At 38.4% G+C, this 17005-nt stretch overlaps 1 protein-coding gene across 16 annotated transcripts in view; it reads left to right on the forward strand.

The window, feature by feature from the left end:
• EHBP1 (EH domain binding protein 1) overlaps positions 1-17005 on the forward strand; it is a 225460-nt gene that overhangs the window by 147527 nt on the left and 60928 nt on the right. For all 16 annotated transcript variants that reach the window (XM_030489115.1, XM_030489114.2, XM_030489130.2 and 13 more), the window contains 2 exons: positions 3003-3917; positions 5830-5973. In XM_030489115.1, the coding sequence (XP_030344975.1) occupies positions 3003-3917; positions 5830-5973 (1059 nt within the window). The remainder of the gene's footprint in view (positions 1-3002; positions 3918-5829; positions 5974-17005) is intronic.

Genomic DNA, 17005 nt, shown 5'->3' on the forward strand with positions numbered 1-17005 from the left:
CGTATTTAGTTGTGTGCTTAGGAGTTACTTGTTGACCTCAGTGGGATCATGCAGGAGCATAGTTAAACATGCTTATGAACATTTGCAAAATGAAGTCTTTAGTTATGCCTCTGTTTAGCAAAGTAATTTGACCTGGAAGATTTACTCTGTTAATACCACGTTACAAACTAGTTAGAAACACTAGGCATTTGTAAATATACTGGAATATCAAGAAGCTCCAAGCTTTTCTAACAGTGAAGGAGAACCCATCACGCACTGCTTTACAGACATGTACAGAAGATGATTGCTATTTATAGAACTAATGACTGTAAAACATTTGTGTGCCAGTTGAGATATCTAATATACTTTAAAAGGAGAGAAACAAGAATGTGTGTTGTCCAGAATGTGAAGGAAAGGGGACGGGAAATCAGTATCTGACATCAGCAGGGAACTATCATGTTTAATCCCAAGCATCACCAGAAGAACTGAGCAGACAGTAAAAAGTGACTGCAGCTGTATCAAGAATATGCATCGTTCCAAATTCAATCCTTCTGTAGTAGTGTTACCCATTCTAAGCAAGTGCCCTTCCTGACAACTCTGAAACACTGTCCCCACCTTCATTTTACAGACCCTGGGAGATATTCTTAGGATTTAGTTTTATTAGCATATAAATAAGAAATTAAGAGTATGAAAGAGTTCAGGTCAAGTCATGTCTATGGCTTTGGCTGCTGTGGACTGCTAAGCCCATCCTTAGGTCCTTTCATTTTCAGATGGTAACTCCCACTACCTGCAGTGTGGGGTAACAGGTTATTTATGGCACTGAATCAGCACTGACCCACTTAATTAAACAACAAATCCTGGTGCTAGCTTTGGTCCACAGGACAACACAGCTGGTTTGCTACACTTTCATACCCAGCCTGTTTTCTGCTGGTGTATGAGCATTCACCTATTCTCGGTACCTGCTACGGCTTAGGCTGCCCACCCAAATCTCTGCACTGCTCTCCTTTAATTCTTCTTTCTCTGTGCTCCTCATGTCTGTTTTGTTCCAACTCTCTTGTCTCCCTGTCGTCCATATCCAGCCTGATCCTGCTCTTTCAGCTCTGTGTCCCAGTATCAGGTAAACGACAGCTGCCCCTCTTCTATCATCCAAGTTTTTTCCATTCCCTCACAGCCATGATTTTCCTGCTATTCTGCTCTGTTGGGATACAGCAGTCATGTTTGCTACTGCTTCTCATATATCGAAGTACAGCTCTGCTTTTATAAATGACATAACAAGTTCTCATAATGAACCTTCCCAAGAAATGATACCCCACCAAACACCAGCAATGATTTTTAGGCCAAATTGTTTTGCACAGGGACAGCCAGAAAGGCTTAAATTATTCAGGTAACTTCTATGTCTAGATAAAGTCTGTGAATCATTTGTTACAGCAATATAAAAATTACTTCACCAAAAATGATTTGGCAAGTTATACCTGAGCATCAGGGAAAGCATACAAAATTTCAGGAAGATAAATTCCAGCTCTTGGAAGCAGAGTTTGAAAAGTGGCTGAAATTAAAACTGTTTGACCCTCAAGTATGGACTGGTAGTGCGATGGGAATGAGAGAGCCTCTTTTTCTCAGAGCAAGTAAAATAACCAGTCTGCCAGGCCAAACCCATGTTCTAAATCACCACTGACCATTTAGTAGTATGAAAACAAGAGCATAAAAAACCAAATCAGAATTGATTTCTCTTTTATCTCTTTCTTCCACCCTTCTAAAGCTAAATAAAATACGGAAATATAGTGTGAAACTGGGTTAAAGTTGAAGCCATGGATGTTACTGTTTCCTTGAGAAAGGCCAGGCTGTCATCCATGTCTTAAATTTAGCATCCATTTTTGTTCAAAATAATGTAGGAACAACTGTGAACATTTTAGACTCTTTCAGAAGAGGGTGAAAAGGAGCCACGGAATTACTGGGGGAGGAGAAGTCCAGGTGCTTTCACTGAGTGCATCTACTCTAACAGGAGGCCTTTTTAAAGGCTTCCTTGAAACACAATATTGTCTTCCAGGGTTAATCCAGGATAGTAATAATTAATTGTAAATTGAGAAACGGCTTTAATTCTTCAAAACTAGACAAACCTGATGCACCAAGCCCACTCAGAGCTAGCAGAAGACAATGTGGCCTCACAAAGTGGGAGGCTTGCAAACTGTTTGGCTTTTAGAAATGAAAGTGAACTGGGAATGAAATTCACTCTCTCTTTCTTATAAATTTAGCATCGATGAATGTTTTTAAAATGCATTTTTTTGCTGGATTAATGTGATTTATGTCTTGTATCAAGTAATCTGTGGTGGTGTTCTTTTTGCCTATCTGGACATAGTTTTTCATCAACACAAATCACTGCAATTACATGACCAGTAGAAGGGAGAAGGTTGATCACCAGCGATAAAGCCCAAGATGGATTAGTGTCATGTTTCTTATATCTTTGTTCTTTATCTTAAAAAGCCATCCTTAGTTGCTTTTTTTCCGGGCCAACTCTTACACTTTTTTTATTTGCTTGTTTCCTGCTACTTGAGTGAGAACCAGTTAAGATATTGGTAGGTTTCTTTAGTGCAAACAGAAGGGCTTTTAAGCTGCAGTTTCATGAACAGCTTTTTACTCATGAAAATGGCATAATTTTTAGTAACCAAACATTTTAGTATAGTGTGGTGTTGAAGTATGTTAAAATATTTAAAACAATGCCATTTGAGTGTCTTTACTGATCATACTTTCTCGATTTGCAATGCTATGAAGATACCCTGGGAGATAGTTAGAAGCCGTTGGGAAAAACTGATGAGTTGGATGTTGGATTGTGCAACAAATGATAGTAACTACTGTAATGAAGCCAAAAGAATAAAAAGTGATAGAGTTGAACCCATGCTGTTCCTGTAATACTGGATATGCTTTAGGCTTCTTTATTTTGACTGAAACTTTCACTTGCATTCTTGAAATGTTATGGTATGTAAGAAACTGCTGCATTATAACCTTTATTTTGTCTGTTTTTAAAGGCATACGATGGGTTTGCCAGTTTAGGAATATCACGATTGCTGGAACCTTCTGACATGGTTTTGTTAGCAATACCTGACAAACTGACTGTTATGACCTATCTCTATCAAATCAGGGCACATTTCTGTGGCCAGGAATTAAACGTGGTTCAAATAGAGGAGAACAGTAGTAAAAGCACGTATAAAGTGGGTAACTATGAAACGGACACAAACAGTTCTGTCGATCAGGAAAAATTCTACGCAGAGCTGAACGACCTGAACCGGGAGCCCGAGCTGCATCCGCCAGATAGTGGTTTGGCAGACTTTGCTTCTCAGGATGACTCCGTCTTTGTAAATGACAGTGGTGTTGGCGAATCTGAAAGTGAGCATCAGACTCCCGATGACCATTTAAGCCCAAGCACGGCTTCCCCTTCTTCTCGCAGGACTCGAAGTGACACAGATGCACAGAAATCCCAGCAGAGCTCTGGAAGGACTTCCGCATCTGAAGACGTTGGGAAGTGTAGCAGTGCAGATACCACGCAAGCACAGCCTACGTTTGGAAGGAAGAAATTGCTGATAGCTGACACTTTAGACTTGAGTGACTTGGCACATGTCAGTGATCAAAAAGAGGATGTCTCCCCCACAGTTGCTTGTGAAGATAACGACAAGAAGAGACACCAGAGCTCAGACAATACCATTGGTTTCTCAGAGCAAGAAAAGCTGGGACGTATAGGATCCACAGACAGCACAAGAGCAGATCCTGGCTCACCTGTCACAAAGCCGGGTTTATCTCCTACTTCTAAGCTTGGATACTCCTATAATAAGGATATGGATCTTGCAAAGAAACCACAGGCTTCTCCAAGGCAAACGGAATCTGATTCTGACAGTGATGCCAGAACAGCTTTAAATCATGCAGATCAAACTGCAAAAACAGCCCAGGTAAGAAATTTAAATTGATGCCTATGAGTCAGGATGTGGATGCTGTTCGAGTTCTTTCTTGATGTTTGCAATTTGCACCATATCTTCAGTATATATGGTGACGTGAGCAGTGTATTTTTGTTGTTGGGCAATAAATATTTTGTCTGAAAAGTAGGTGGTCCTGAAAAAGAGCCATTCCATGAAAAAATAATTTATAGGTATTGTCCATCTCAAAGAAGATGGCTCCAAACTTTTTGCCACTGTGTGTGGCAACACATTTCTTCTGAAGGAAAAACTGGAAAAGGACTGATCAATTCATTGATCCACAGTCAAAAAGAAGTTAAGTTTTGAATACATTAAATATACCAAAGATACATCAAAATCTTGTTTGAGAAACCACACAGCCTTGTGAACATAGCCACAATGGTGAGGTAGAAACTCCAGAATAGTAAGTTGTTTATTGAGTGACCTTAAGCACATTACTTAACCATAATATAATTTTCATTTCTATAAACATAAGTATGTGCTTTCCTACCTTGCAGATTTATTGTGAGGATGGAAGTTGAATATTATATAAATGCTGAGTATTATCAGTAAAGCATATCATCACAGAAATATGTAAAAAAATTTTATCAGTCCTGTGTACAAAAATGCCAAAGCAGGCTTACAGTTTTACCCCTGTGAAAAGCTTGCTTAAGTTTTGGCTTTGGCTTTGTGCCATTAGCTCTGATAAGAAGAGAATATAGCCAGTCTTTTGGTAGTGTGGATTGCCTCGAATATTTTTATGCTTTTCCCTCAGTAAATGCCATAAAGATTAGTTTTATTGCAAGAGAAGAAGTCCATAGATGGGTGATAGCGGCCAAATATTAGTTCCATAGCAAGCTGATTTCTTTCCTTTAATCAGTGAAATCTCAAAGTTTCTCTTCATCATCATCTTTTGTACTGGATGAGAAAGGAACAGCCAGGCCTATACAGAATATGAGTAGGAAGAGACAGGATAGAATGGAAAACAGAGCAGAAGGAGACAGGATGTCTTCTTTATGAAGATTGTCATGTGCAAGAGTATAATAGGTGAAGAAAAAGGAAGAAAGGACTTTAAAGATGGTTCTCCTGTTAATCATCTGTGCATTTGCACGTGATAATAAAACCTCAGATGTGAGCCTCAATCTTAAGCTGGGACACTCAGTTGTTGGTTGGAGTCAACTGTCTCAACTCCCATGTGGTTGTTGCAGGAGCACAACCTGCAACATCTGTCCCAGCTCTATCTTGTGTAAAGGCCTAGAGACGCGTTTTCCCAGAGTCTTCACAGCTGACCTTGACTAAGAAGTCAGCACTTGGGAGTATATGTGTGTAGGAGCTGCTCATGTTGCCTATGGAGAAGCCCCCCTTCTGTTGTTTGTATTCTGCAATATAAATCGGTCATGTGTATGGAGAAGGGACTTTCTTGTGGATGTTCATAAGTGAAGTAGAAGCAGATATTTTTGCAGGTGTTTTGCCTTGTGCCCAGCCTTTTTGTATTCAATTCAAGTTATAAATGAGCGATACCCATATATGTAGCCAACGAAGCATTATATTTGCATACATATTAAAGTAAATAAGTAAACACATAGCACATTTAACATAGTTTCCATAAAGCTAATTATATTTTTTCCACAGTTGCAGTTTAAAGGCATTAAATGTTGACAGAAGTTAAGTTTTAGGGGGAGGGGAGAGAACTTTTATTTACATTATAAAGGCCTATGACTTTTTTTGATTTTACATTTTGATCATCTTTACTTTTCATTTCTATCAAATGTTCTGTTACCTCATGAAGCTGTAATCCATGTGACTCCTGACCTTTATTATATAGGAAGGCTCCTGGCTATTAACTACTGTATAAATATTAAGTACCCTGAGGGTGCCTTGCTGTTAATTATGTTTCTTTATTTTTAAGCAACGTATGTTATCAAGGCAGGAAGAACTTAAAGAACGAGCAAGAGTTCTGCTTGAGCAAGCAAGAAGAGATGCAGCTTTAAAGGCAGGGAATAAGCAACTAACCAGCACAATCATCCCAGCCCGCAATAAGCAGCTGAATGATGTAAGAAATATTGGCCAGTATGGCAGTTTACATAGTTAAAATTTATTGCATGTGCATATGCTTTCTGGGGGGAGGGAGAGAGGATTTCCTTGCAGAATATTTCTTTCCGTGCTGAATTGCTCTGATGTGTCATATACCCTTAGTTTACTTTTAAAGCCTGTTTCTCCTGCTGTTATAGCCAACAGAAGGATGCCTTAGACTTTGCTGGAAGCAGAGGTCTGGGTGCACCTTCTTTGATTGGCACTGCAGTTTCTAATGAGACAAAAACAGAAGTTACTTGTTAAATGATAGTGAAGTAATTTATGCTATTTTTGATTACTTCTCTTTTTTCAGTTAATGTAAATGCATTCCCTGAGCCTGTGATGTCAGCTACTTGCTGCTTCATAAGTGTTGTTGCAGTGAATGAAGCTGCTTGTGGCAGTCTTGTAAAAGAGTTGATGGAACAATTCCTTTGTATCACCAAAGTTGATTATGCTGGTGAGATGGGAAAGCGGAGCTGGGGAATGAGCTCCAGTGTTGAAGCAGCTATGGTTGCACCTCCAGTGGCCTCCGTGGTGACCTGGAAGGATGCATACTCTCTGGAGATGAAAGCTAATTAATTTTTATGCAAACCTTTGCAATGTGGGTTTTGTGATTCTAACTATTGCACATTAGAGACTGTACTGGCAACTGAGAATGTAAATGTAACTGAAAAATAATGATTCAGAGAAAGGCATGAATCTTTACTCATTCACATCTTTCAGAGCCTCGTCCTGAGCGGCACATTCTGCTTTTTACATAAATGGGATCATACATTCCAAAAATGAAGATAGTGATTTAAATGTCTCATTTCATTCTCCAAACTGTCTTGGATCCATGCTGTACCTTTTTTTTTTTTTTTCTCTAACAATTCCTCTTCCCAAACTGACACATCTTTTTTCTTTAAAATATATACATGTATGCAGACAAGTCTTATTTGTATAATGATAACATAATGATATATAAGCAATTTTTCTATTACTTTGTATTTAAGCTTTTCCTAGATAAGTATATTTTAGTATAAATTTCACTTTAGAATTTTTTTTATTAGTTTTTCATAAGGCAAACAGCTTTAGAGCAGGGATAGTATAGGCAACTACTCAGGCAGAAACAACTGTAATTAAATTTGCCTAACAATTTTTATTATAACAATTTATATTATATTTATTTATATAAGATCCTATTTTCAGAGTTTTACAACTTTGCTAGTATGTCATTGTTTGAGCTGAAATTTTCCCCATGAGCTCTCTGCCCCAGGGTAATATTATTTTATCTTTACTACAAAAAAAACCCTGTTCAGCTGCTTCTCTGTGTTAGGTTGGATAAAGCATTGTTTTATCCGTGTTAAAAAATGTCAGATGGGAAGAAGGTTTCGTTGAAACCTTGAAAAGTCTGTTCAAAATAATCAAAGTTGTGTTAACAGCACAGACAGCCTTGAAGTTCAGAGAAGTTAGTAAGTGCCAGTAAAAATTGTCTGTATGGACACAGCACAGCAAGAGCATCTTTCACCGTTGCTCCCCTAAGGGCCAGGGCCCATTCTGATGCAGATCGTAGTATTGGAAAGCAAAACTTTCTCTTCTGGACTCCAACTCCTGCTGATGAAATCCAAAGAGGACAAAAAGCAGCTACTCCACTGGAATGCAGAGGAGAGATGCTCTGGGTAGATGCCGAGGAGGTAGACAGTGATGAGAAGTTGGACAAAAATGAAGACTGTATCTAGGCCATGAAAACTAGCTGAAGGGTAGGAGATGGGGACAGAGTTTTCAGGGTGAGAATCAGGATTACATAGTTCAGGAGCCAGGTTATCCATGGGATCTTATTTCATTTATTGCAGAAGGTGAAAAATGAATTTGAAGCCTGCAGGAAAGGGAAGAGCCATCTTTTAGGGGTTACTCTGCAGAGACAAGGTTTCTTGCTGCCTCCATCAGACGCTGTGTACAATGTTGGGAAGGTACCTTCAACCCAACATACTCAAGGTGGCAGATTCCTTGATTTCTGATTTCCAACCCAAGGTTCTTGGGGTCTGATTTCTGAAAGTTTTGAATGCACCCAGCTGTAGCCAAGTCAAGGAGAACTGTGCTGTGAACAAATGGCTCTGGCCCCTCTGAAATCCTAGGTGCTCTGAACAAACAGGTAATGGGCACTCTTGAGTTGACTGTAACATAAGAAAAATAAAAGCTCCTCAGCTCAGAAGCATGCTGTATAGATGTAATTTGGAAACTCTTAGAGTAGTGAAGAGTGCCACAGAAATACTCTCAAAGAAATTAATAATTCTGTGTTCAGAGAAAAGTTTACATGGTTTAGTAGTTTAAGCAAGGTGTAGGGCAGGCATTGAATGATGAGGGTGAAGTGAGGTATTGAACAATTCATACACTGAACATTGTCAGTCATGGCTACTGAAAATGAGAAGTATCCTGTAGGGAAAAAAAGTTTGGGTTATGCAATTAAAAACTATACGAAATGAGAACCAATGCAAGGTTGTACAGCTAGTGTAATTCTGACATTGTCTAACTTTTGAGTGCTTGACTTGCCAAGCTCAACGTTCTCCCAGTGCATTTTAGTGGGAAATATGCATTGTGAAAGGGAAGTGTCTATCCTGGAGGCTGGTATAGTATTCATATTTCATATATAAAGTTTATATGTAGTAATATATAAAGCTGTATGTAGCATGTATATGTTATATACCTATCCATAGATGTGTATGTTCTGAATGATAATGTGTGTATGCATCAGCATATATAGATATAAGATAAAATACATTGATTTCTGATTTTTCTTTAACATCTTTTATCTTCACAGAAATGAGACATTTCCATTTGATGTAGTTGTGACAGTTTACTACTGGTCATTGCTTATTTAATTGTTAGAAAATAGCACAGACTTATTTCTATTCAGTGTTTTCTGGTCATTAAGGTTAATAATAAGAACTTTGGCTCAAAGCAGTGTCGTATGTGTCAGTGTGCGGTAATGTGTAGTAGTGTGTTAATCAAATTAGAGTTGTGATAATGAGAATCAGCATTTAGTAGTGGGAATTGGACTAGGCTCATTTTTGGGATGGATTGAGAGGGATTCAAAAGAAAATAGTTTAAAATAGGAAGATCTCATTTTAAATAAGAAAACTTTAAAGAGATAGTCCAAGGCCAATACTTTTGAAAGTAACTCTTGAAGTTTGTAACTGCACCTTTTTTTATACCTTCAGGAAAAGAGCTTTAAGCAGCCCAATCTTTCAGAGTGTGCTCTGAAAATCAGTCACTCCAGGTAAACTAAAGATGCAGAGTCATTAGTTACTCTAGAAAATCTTGTCTCATAGGCCTTGCTGTTAGCACTTGACATTTGTCATATGAGAACTATGAATCGCTGTTTTCTTAGTAAACAAGTGAGAACAATGTACAGTGCGTGGGGTTGTAGTGCTGCCTGAGGTCAATAAAAAGGAGGAAATTTCCAACTCTGTTCCTTGGTCATAAATACAGGTTACTTGGTATGTGCTCACCTGATTTGTTTGGGTAAAAGTCTTTTTCGAAGAAGTGTTCCTGTGGCTCCTCTAAGCGTAGAGCAAATACCTTAGACCTTCTCCTCTGGTAGACAAATAATGTGTTGGTTTGGGGGGTTTTCCAGTATTCTGGACTTGCTTTCCTTGCTTTTTTAATCTCTTGTCTCTTGAAAGGCCAGTTAGTGGTCAGTAGTGAAGTACTGGCTGCTTTCCCATGATGTGTTCATTCTCTTGGCTGTTTACCCCTTTTTCTTGAGCTGTCTTTCGTGCTTCCATCTTCTCATGTTTGTGCTCTGGGGTTAGGCCCATGTCAGTATTCTCACTTGATTTACCTTTTATGTATATGTTTTTTTAAACTCAGGAATTGGTGAAGTTGTGGGAACAGAAGATGAAGTCACTGAATTTGCTCATATACCTGTTAACTCAATCCGATTTTCCTCTGAATTGCATATTTCTCATTGCATCCCAAGCTGTATCCTCTTCCCCTTTTTTCATTTGTGTCTTATTGTTCTTTTTCCTCTCACACACTGTATTTCAGCTATCTGCCCTTGTCATTTCAGCTCCCTTTCTTCTCCTTTTGAACTTTTTTTTTGTAATACCTGTTCTCTTTACTCTTTCTTCCCTTGGACGTCTTCCCTCTGTGCCTTTCTGCCCCATCATCTTCCATTCTTGTTCAGCCCACCTAATTTAGTCCCATCATTCTCTGCTTGCTTCCTCTATTTGTACCATATTAGCCCCTTTTCTCCCACTTCTCCCGTGTTTGCAGTGTGGTAGAAGTTTTTTCACTGTTAGGTCTGCTCATTTGGTACTTCTCAGAAGCCTTCAATCGCAAGCTGTATGCATGCCAGCCTGTATAGAGGTATGTAAGCCTGTAGGCAGGTATTTAAAGTCTAAGAGGAGACTACATGGATCAGAAACTCCTTGAAAACATGCTCATGATTTGGGAGGATCATAGACATATCCTTAAAATTGATGCAGCCTTTTGGAGACTGGAAGAATTAGCTTAAGAGCTCTGTGAACAGAGTTACTGATCCTCTCATGGATCCCTTTCTCTATGGTAGATTTATAAACAGCTCAGCCTTTCTGCTTGCTTTCTTGATGTAGGTGTGCATGTAGTGACTCTTTTACGAGGTGCTTCTGTCATTTCCAACCTGGTAAAGCAGCTGTAATCACTTAGCTTTTAACCAGGAGAGCCTTTTTATTAGCTTACTCATTTTTATTTAGCTCACCTTTTCTCATGATGAATATCACACGGCTAGAAGGGGCATATCTGCTCCCAGCAGATGCTGTAAAATATCAGCCTGCAGTGATGGTTGTTAGCAGCAGCAGCTTGGCTGGAATGTGATGTGGGAAAGGCAAGGAGACTGGAGCTGGTCTGTGCAACCAAACTGGCAAAGTGGCCGGCTAGAGGAGACCACAACGAGTCAGAAATATTCAGGAGTCACAGGGCTAAAAGGTCTTTCCAGCAGGGAACCCTCACTTCCATGGGGAGTGGAACCCATAATTCTTGAATCTCAGCATAACTCCACTGTCAGCAAATATCTGCAAAAGCCAGTGGCAATATGTTCATTTGTCTTATTCTCCTTTAATGACTGGTCCACATAAAGAATGGAAATTTACTGCAGCTGTCGTTTACTCTGTAAACTAAAATGGCTATGGTTGTGGAGTCTGCATGATTACAGAGAATGGAATTAGGAGTTAAGAAATGCACAGGCAACTTTAATTAACCTCCTTTGTGTATATGCATTATGATGCAGTCTTTAATTATGTGATCACATACTATTTTCCCCAAAGCAATTGTGTCTCATTTAGCTCCGAGAATTGAGGTGATGTGGAAGGGTGTTTGTCCAGAGGACCTCCGTCCTTTTGGTTGCAGAAATTGGAAGGTGTACAGCAAACAAAGCAGGAATTCCAAGGAGCAAAAGGATGAGGTTACAGTTAAGAATTGAACGAATTAAATGTAATGCTGCCTTTACCTCAGAGTTCCTGATCACTGCTGCTAAGTCTTTTGAACCAAAGTTCCTCTAAGTGGTCACTAATTGTGCATCCTTCCTTTCTGGATTGCCATTTGAGGCAAAGGTTTGATTTGCAGATGGATTGAGCATCCGGGTTTGTCAGGGAAATCAACTGTAGCTGTGCTTGAGACATATAAAGGGCTGCATAAAGCTTAGTATACTGAAAAAAACCCAGGTAATAGGCTTCCCGGAGCGAGCACCCAGTGTTAGATTCTTTCAGCTGGATCTCTCTGTCTCACTTCTCTTCTGAAGAACAGGGTAATAACACTACCACAGGGTGTTGTGAGAGGGGAATGTGATTAATGCTTTTGAGACACTTAAATACCATAGTGATGAGCACTGTAGAAAAACCCTTGAAAAATTAATAATTCTGTCTACAGAGAAAGATTTGAATATTGTCGAGTACGGAATTGTGCTACATATTGATGGGCCTACATAATGAACAGTCAAAATAAGCTGAAGTATTGAACACCACTCGGCAGAGCTCAGATCTGGACTGAAAATAGGGGGATAGTAAAAGTAAAAGGTGGTGCCACAGCAGGGCTCTATTCTGAAGGATACAGAGCAGGATGAAAATAAAGATTGTGCCCACTAGTTTTATTTCTGGCGTCTCCTAAATCATGCGTCAAAGTCTATTAACTGGTTTTTGCAAGGTAGACAGATTAGCAGGGAACACCATATAGCATGGAATTCATGAAAAATAGTGCTCTTCTGGCAATGGATGTGTTTTTATTTCCTAACACGAGCCACAGTTCATTCCTGAAGTTATTTGGGTTTTGCATGAACTTGGTGAATTTAGGTGCAGGACTGGACCTCTCATATGGGTTTGGCTGAAAAAATTTTGCTTATTTAGGACCAAGCATAGGTTCTGGGATGCAGGGGTTCAGTAGCATGATACCCAGAGGGAATCGTGCGCTTGTTTGCCTTTTGTGAAATAGCAAAATAGTAATTCTTTCTTCACAGCAGCATTCAAGGATGATGACACTGAAAATTGTGAGGGACTCCGTTTGGACAATAAGTATTTAAAAATGGATTATTATAAACTGAAAGGGAGGGGGCGGAGGGGAGGACGGTGCAGAGAGTATTCCTGACACTGCTTCTGGGCTTAAATGCAACTGTGGCTCACCTGCTTTCTGTACAGAGAAGGATTTGGGCTTACTTATCTGTGCTACCATTATTTTATATTTATTCAAGTTCAATGACAGCCATAGCTGCATAAATACATGTATTAAAAAAGTACATTTGGAAGAGCAGCGGGGACTTACAGTCAGCTTTTGTAGTGGAATTTGCAGATATGAAGTACTTCACCAAAAAGCTGTTACCTCCAAACATGCAAACACTGTCTGTATACAGAGGGCAGCAGGAACAGGCTATGCCATGAGATTGTTTCTTTCTGCTCAGAATATTGCTTTTTATTACTCCCTTGCTCAAAGGACTTGTTGCAGCTGTATCTAATTCATATTTAATAAGCTCTTTCTACTTCAGGTGTCAATCTGTTGTGCACATTACTTTTCATTTTCATAAATATTTGAGTGCAAAATAGTAACTTTTTTTGCATGCACAGTGGACCAGTGGAAATGGAAGTCTTTTTAGAAAGTCTTCAGAAGTGAGAAAATCTGAAAGGAACTGAGTTTCTATGCTCTTACCTTAATTTTGGTTGCATGCATATAACATATGCAGCCATAAAATAAAAATAAAACATTATTTTAAATGCTCAGAAAAAAGCTTTAATAAATGGTCCCATTTATTGATCATGTCCCGCAATAATCTGCTGCTCCTCTGAGCTAATAAACTCCAAGCTGTCCCACTCTAATATGTCACCAAAAAATCACTCTAGCCAGCGCGAACAGAAGTGGTATGGAAAGCAAATTCACAGTGGACAACAAAACCAGGATATTTTAATTTGATTGAAAGATGCCTTAAACTCAAGTTAACATTGCAAGTATTCTTTCGTCCAAATATTTTAACAGGTTCTTGAAAACTATAAGAGAGAGGTTTATTCAGTAGGTTTTTTTTCCTATGTGAAACCAGAATCCTTACTTGTGTTGCATTAGAAAAGACATCTAGTTCATCAGTGGATTTTTTTATACTCTCCTCAATTGGAAAATAAATGTCTGTGATTGAGGTGGTAATGTTAATTCATTTAAGGAAACACCCCCAAGTTTTTCCTGTCTTGTTTTTTCTTTAAAAAACAAAGAGAGAAAATCTGATCTTTATTAATTAAATATCTAACATGAACTTATTGAGGTGTAGGACTTTGCAGGTGGCAACCTTGGTCTTTTAATATTAATTGGAAAATATTGATTGAAAAAAAGACTAGTCTGTCATGCTGATAATTGCAACCAGATTTAGATATGATCACTAGATCTTCCTGAGATTACAAAGAAGCAGTTACCATCTAATTGGTAAAAAGATTGAACATTATTTTGGTAATCCCTGAGCTTTGGTAACTTATTCCCTGTTGTTCATTTATATGTCTTGTCTATATGCCACTATAAAGTGGTTAAATATGGTTTAAGCTGATAAGACTATGCTGTATAGTATTTACATTTCATGAGCATTCCAACTTTTATAGCTGTTTTAACAATATACTTTTCCTTAAATGAAGGTTAGACCTGCTGACTGAACACTTCAAAACCACAACTGAACTGATATTTACTTCTTTATAACTACAAGCTAAGGTTGAGATAGCCTGATCTCATTTCCTTGATGGCAAGAACAAACAAGTTGTTTTATTTAACGTTGCTCAATACATGAAAAATAAAAATAATCTGTAACTTTCCAAGAAGGTTCTCTATCTTTTGACTTCATATTTGATCTGTTTAAGCACTTTCTTACTATGAAGTTGTGATGTTTCACTGTACAAAAAATACTGCTATAGACAACTCCCTGACGTGGCTGGGAAAATAAATCAATTAGTGCAAGTAAACTAATTTCTAAGAAGAATTAGTATGCACTGTCAGTTTTATACCAGGAGGGATTTCATTAATAAAATGTAACGTTTGATAATGCAAGACAAATGTTGCACAGTTTGAGATTCACAGCTGAATTTTATTGCTGTTATTTCAATAAGTTGTATCTGTTTACACCACTTAAGCATCCAGCCTAAATATATAAATATGCAGTTATTTATTATGTGGATGTAAATTCTAAGTGCTGTGTAGTCTGCAGCTGTACCATTAAATTGAATGCTCACAGAAAACAGGCTGTCAATTTATTAACTGAATTTTAAGACTGTCTGAAAAACATTACTTCAAAATCTTGAACATCTTCTATCCATTTATAAATACTAGCAAACAAAATGGTCTCAGTGTTTCAGAGCTATCCCTTTGTGTACGAAGCGAGACCCGGATTTCTTAGCGTCTGGAATGCTTTTTTTTCTATCACTGCTAATAACTGGACGTTTTCTGTGTGGATGTTCGGTACATGCTGTTGTGAATCCCAGGATGATATCGCCATTACTTAGAGCTGTATTTTGCATTGCCTATTCTGTTATTGCTCAGCATGCGCAAGGGTAGAGTTAAAATCTTTATTCATTTCATTTAAAAATGTTTCTTTTGTTCTCCTTATCATGTTCTGGCTTTCCCAAGGATATATGCCTTGAACGAAAAGTCACATGTGCATTACTAATTGTGTGCCATTGTATTTACAGTTCCTAGTGGTGGCACTGTGAAGCTACTAATTCTTTTGCTTCACTTGATGTAAAATAATCTGAGTGTCTTTGATAACAGTGAAACAGTATTAATTGTTTTGTACATTTCTTGGTCACTCTTCTTAGGTGGTCTTCATAATCTATTAGAACTTTCAGCCAGATTTTTGTAATGTCATGCCTCCAGCAGTGATTAAATTGGTAATTAATGAACAGTCCTTGGCAACATAAACCACATCCCGTTAATTTTCCCTTTTGAGTTTTTAGAAGTTGTCGTCTCTGTCAGAAAGCATTGCGCCACCTTGCTTCGGCCCCTTGGCATGAAACCACAACGGCTTGATTTTTTGCAGCCATTAGTAGATCAGAGCAGTAATTTCACAGTATTTTGGTCAGGGTAATTATAGTACCAAGTACCGAGTAGAATTGGGAATTCACACAAGAAGTCCAGAAATACCAGGTGAGCTTCCTTGTGTTCACTGGGACGTTATGATTAGTTTAATTGGGCTTTGTTTGATTTCAGCCGCAGAGACTCTTTGTGCCACGGCACTGCAGCCACTTTCCACTTTAGTGTTTCTGACCTGCATTGACATGAACTGGTGCAAAAATGAACTCTTTGAAGTGGGACTCTTTGGAGAGGGCAACTAAAAAAGGGGGAAAGTGATGTGTAAATAGTTTACTGTAGCAAAGCTCGAAACCAGACTGAATACGCTGCATTTTGGCGGTGATATGATTCAAATTCTTTTATATTTTCAGCCAGAATGGATAATATTTCTGCGACGTTCGTGCAAATGTTTAGTAAATTACTACATTTAAAAATGCCATCTTTTTTTAATCACTGGCTTTTATATAGCACCTGCTGTTCTACCTTCCTTTGAAGATATAGTCATTTCTCCCACCAGAAATACTGCGAATAGTCTCTTTAGTCCTGCAAACAAATCTGGGCGAATGCATTAATGAGAATGCAGCTGCACTTAGTAGTTCACATGTCACAAAATAGTAGGTAAAGGCATTCATACTTGAGTGACTGACTATAGGTGTAGTGGCCTTCAGCAGTACATTGTGCACATTAAAGTTTAAATAGTCACTTGCCTGTTGGCTTCTGAATGAAAGGACTGTCACTGGTCACTTCTCCTGAAGCCTTAATGAAACCAAATAGTTTGCTACGAGTTTGGGCCTAACCATTGGGGTGTTTCATGCAGTCTTGTCAGTTGATGTTCATGAATTGACTTGAACGGAGATCAAAGTGTTTCTCAAAATGGAGAAGCGGGGAGAGAGACAGCTCCTTCAATTGCACCACAAGAGCTAATCAAGCCATCAGTTCTTTATGCACTCTGCGTGCCTTTAGAATTTAATACCCAATGGTTTGTCAGGACAAATTGAAATTCGGGGGTTGGGGGGGGGAGGGTGTCCCTCCTCAGCTTGCCGCAAACAAATACATGGTTCACTCTTTTGGAGGCTCACTTTGCTGAATTTTATAACTTAATGGAAAACTGCAATGTTTATTAAATATTTGGGGGTCTAAAGAAAAAAAAGTTAAGGTAAAGGATTCAGTGGACATTATATGCCTTCACGCTGATTGAAGATCCAAGTTTAAAGTGAAAGAGAAACTAAATTCAGAGTGATTTTTATTGTTGTTGTTGTTGTTGTTTCTTTGATTGCTAATGAACTTTCTTGCTGAAACATTTTAAATTGGATTCAGAAGATAGTTTTTTGAGTGTCAGTTAAAACAAAATCATGTGAAAATGCCTCTCTCTCTTCCTCCCTCCCTCGCTCTCTTTTTAATTGATATGATTTAGGCAGAGGAAAATGGTAAGGGGGATTTTTCTATTGCAGAAGCAATTTTTAAGGGATTTAGTCTTA

The sequence above is a fragment of the Strigops habroptila genome, chromosome 6 (genome assembly GCF_004027225.2).
Source record: "Strigops habroptila isolate Jane chromosome 6, bStrHab1.2.pri, whole genome shotgun sequence".
In the NCBI taxonomy this organism is placed as follows: Eukaryota; Metazoa; Chordata; class Aves; order Psittaciformes; family Psittacidae; genus Strigops; species Strigops habroptila.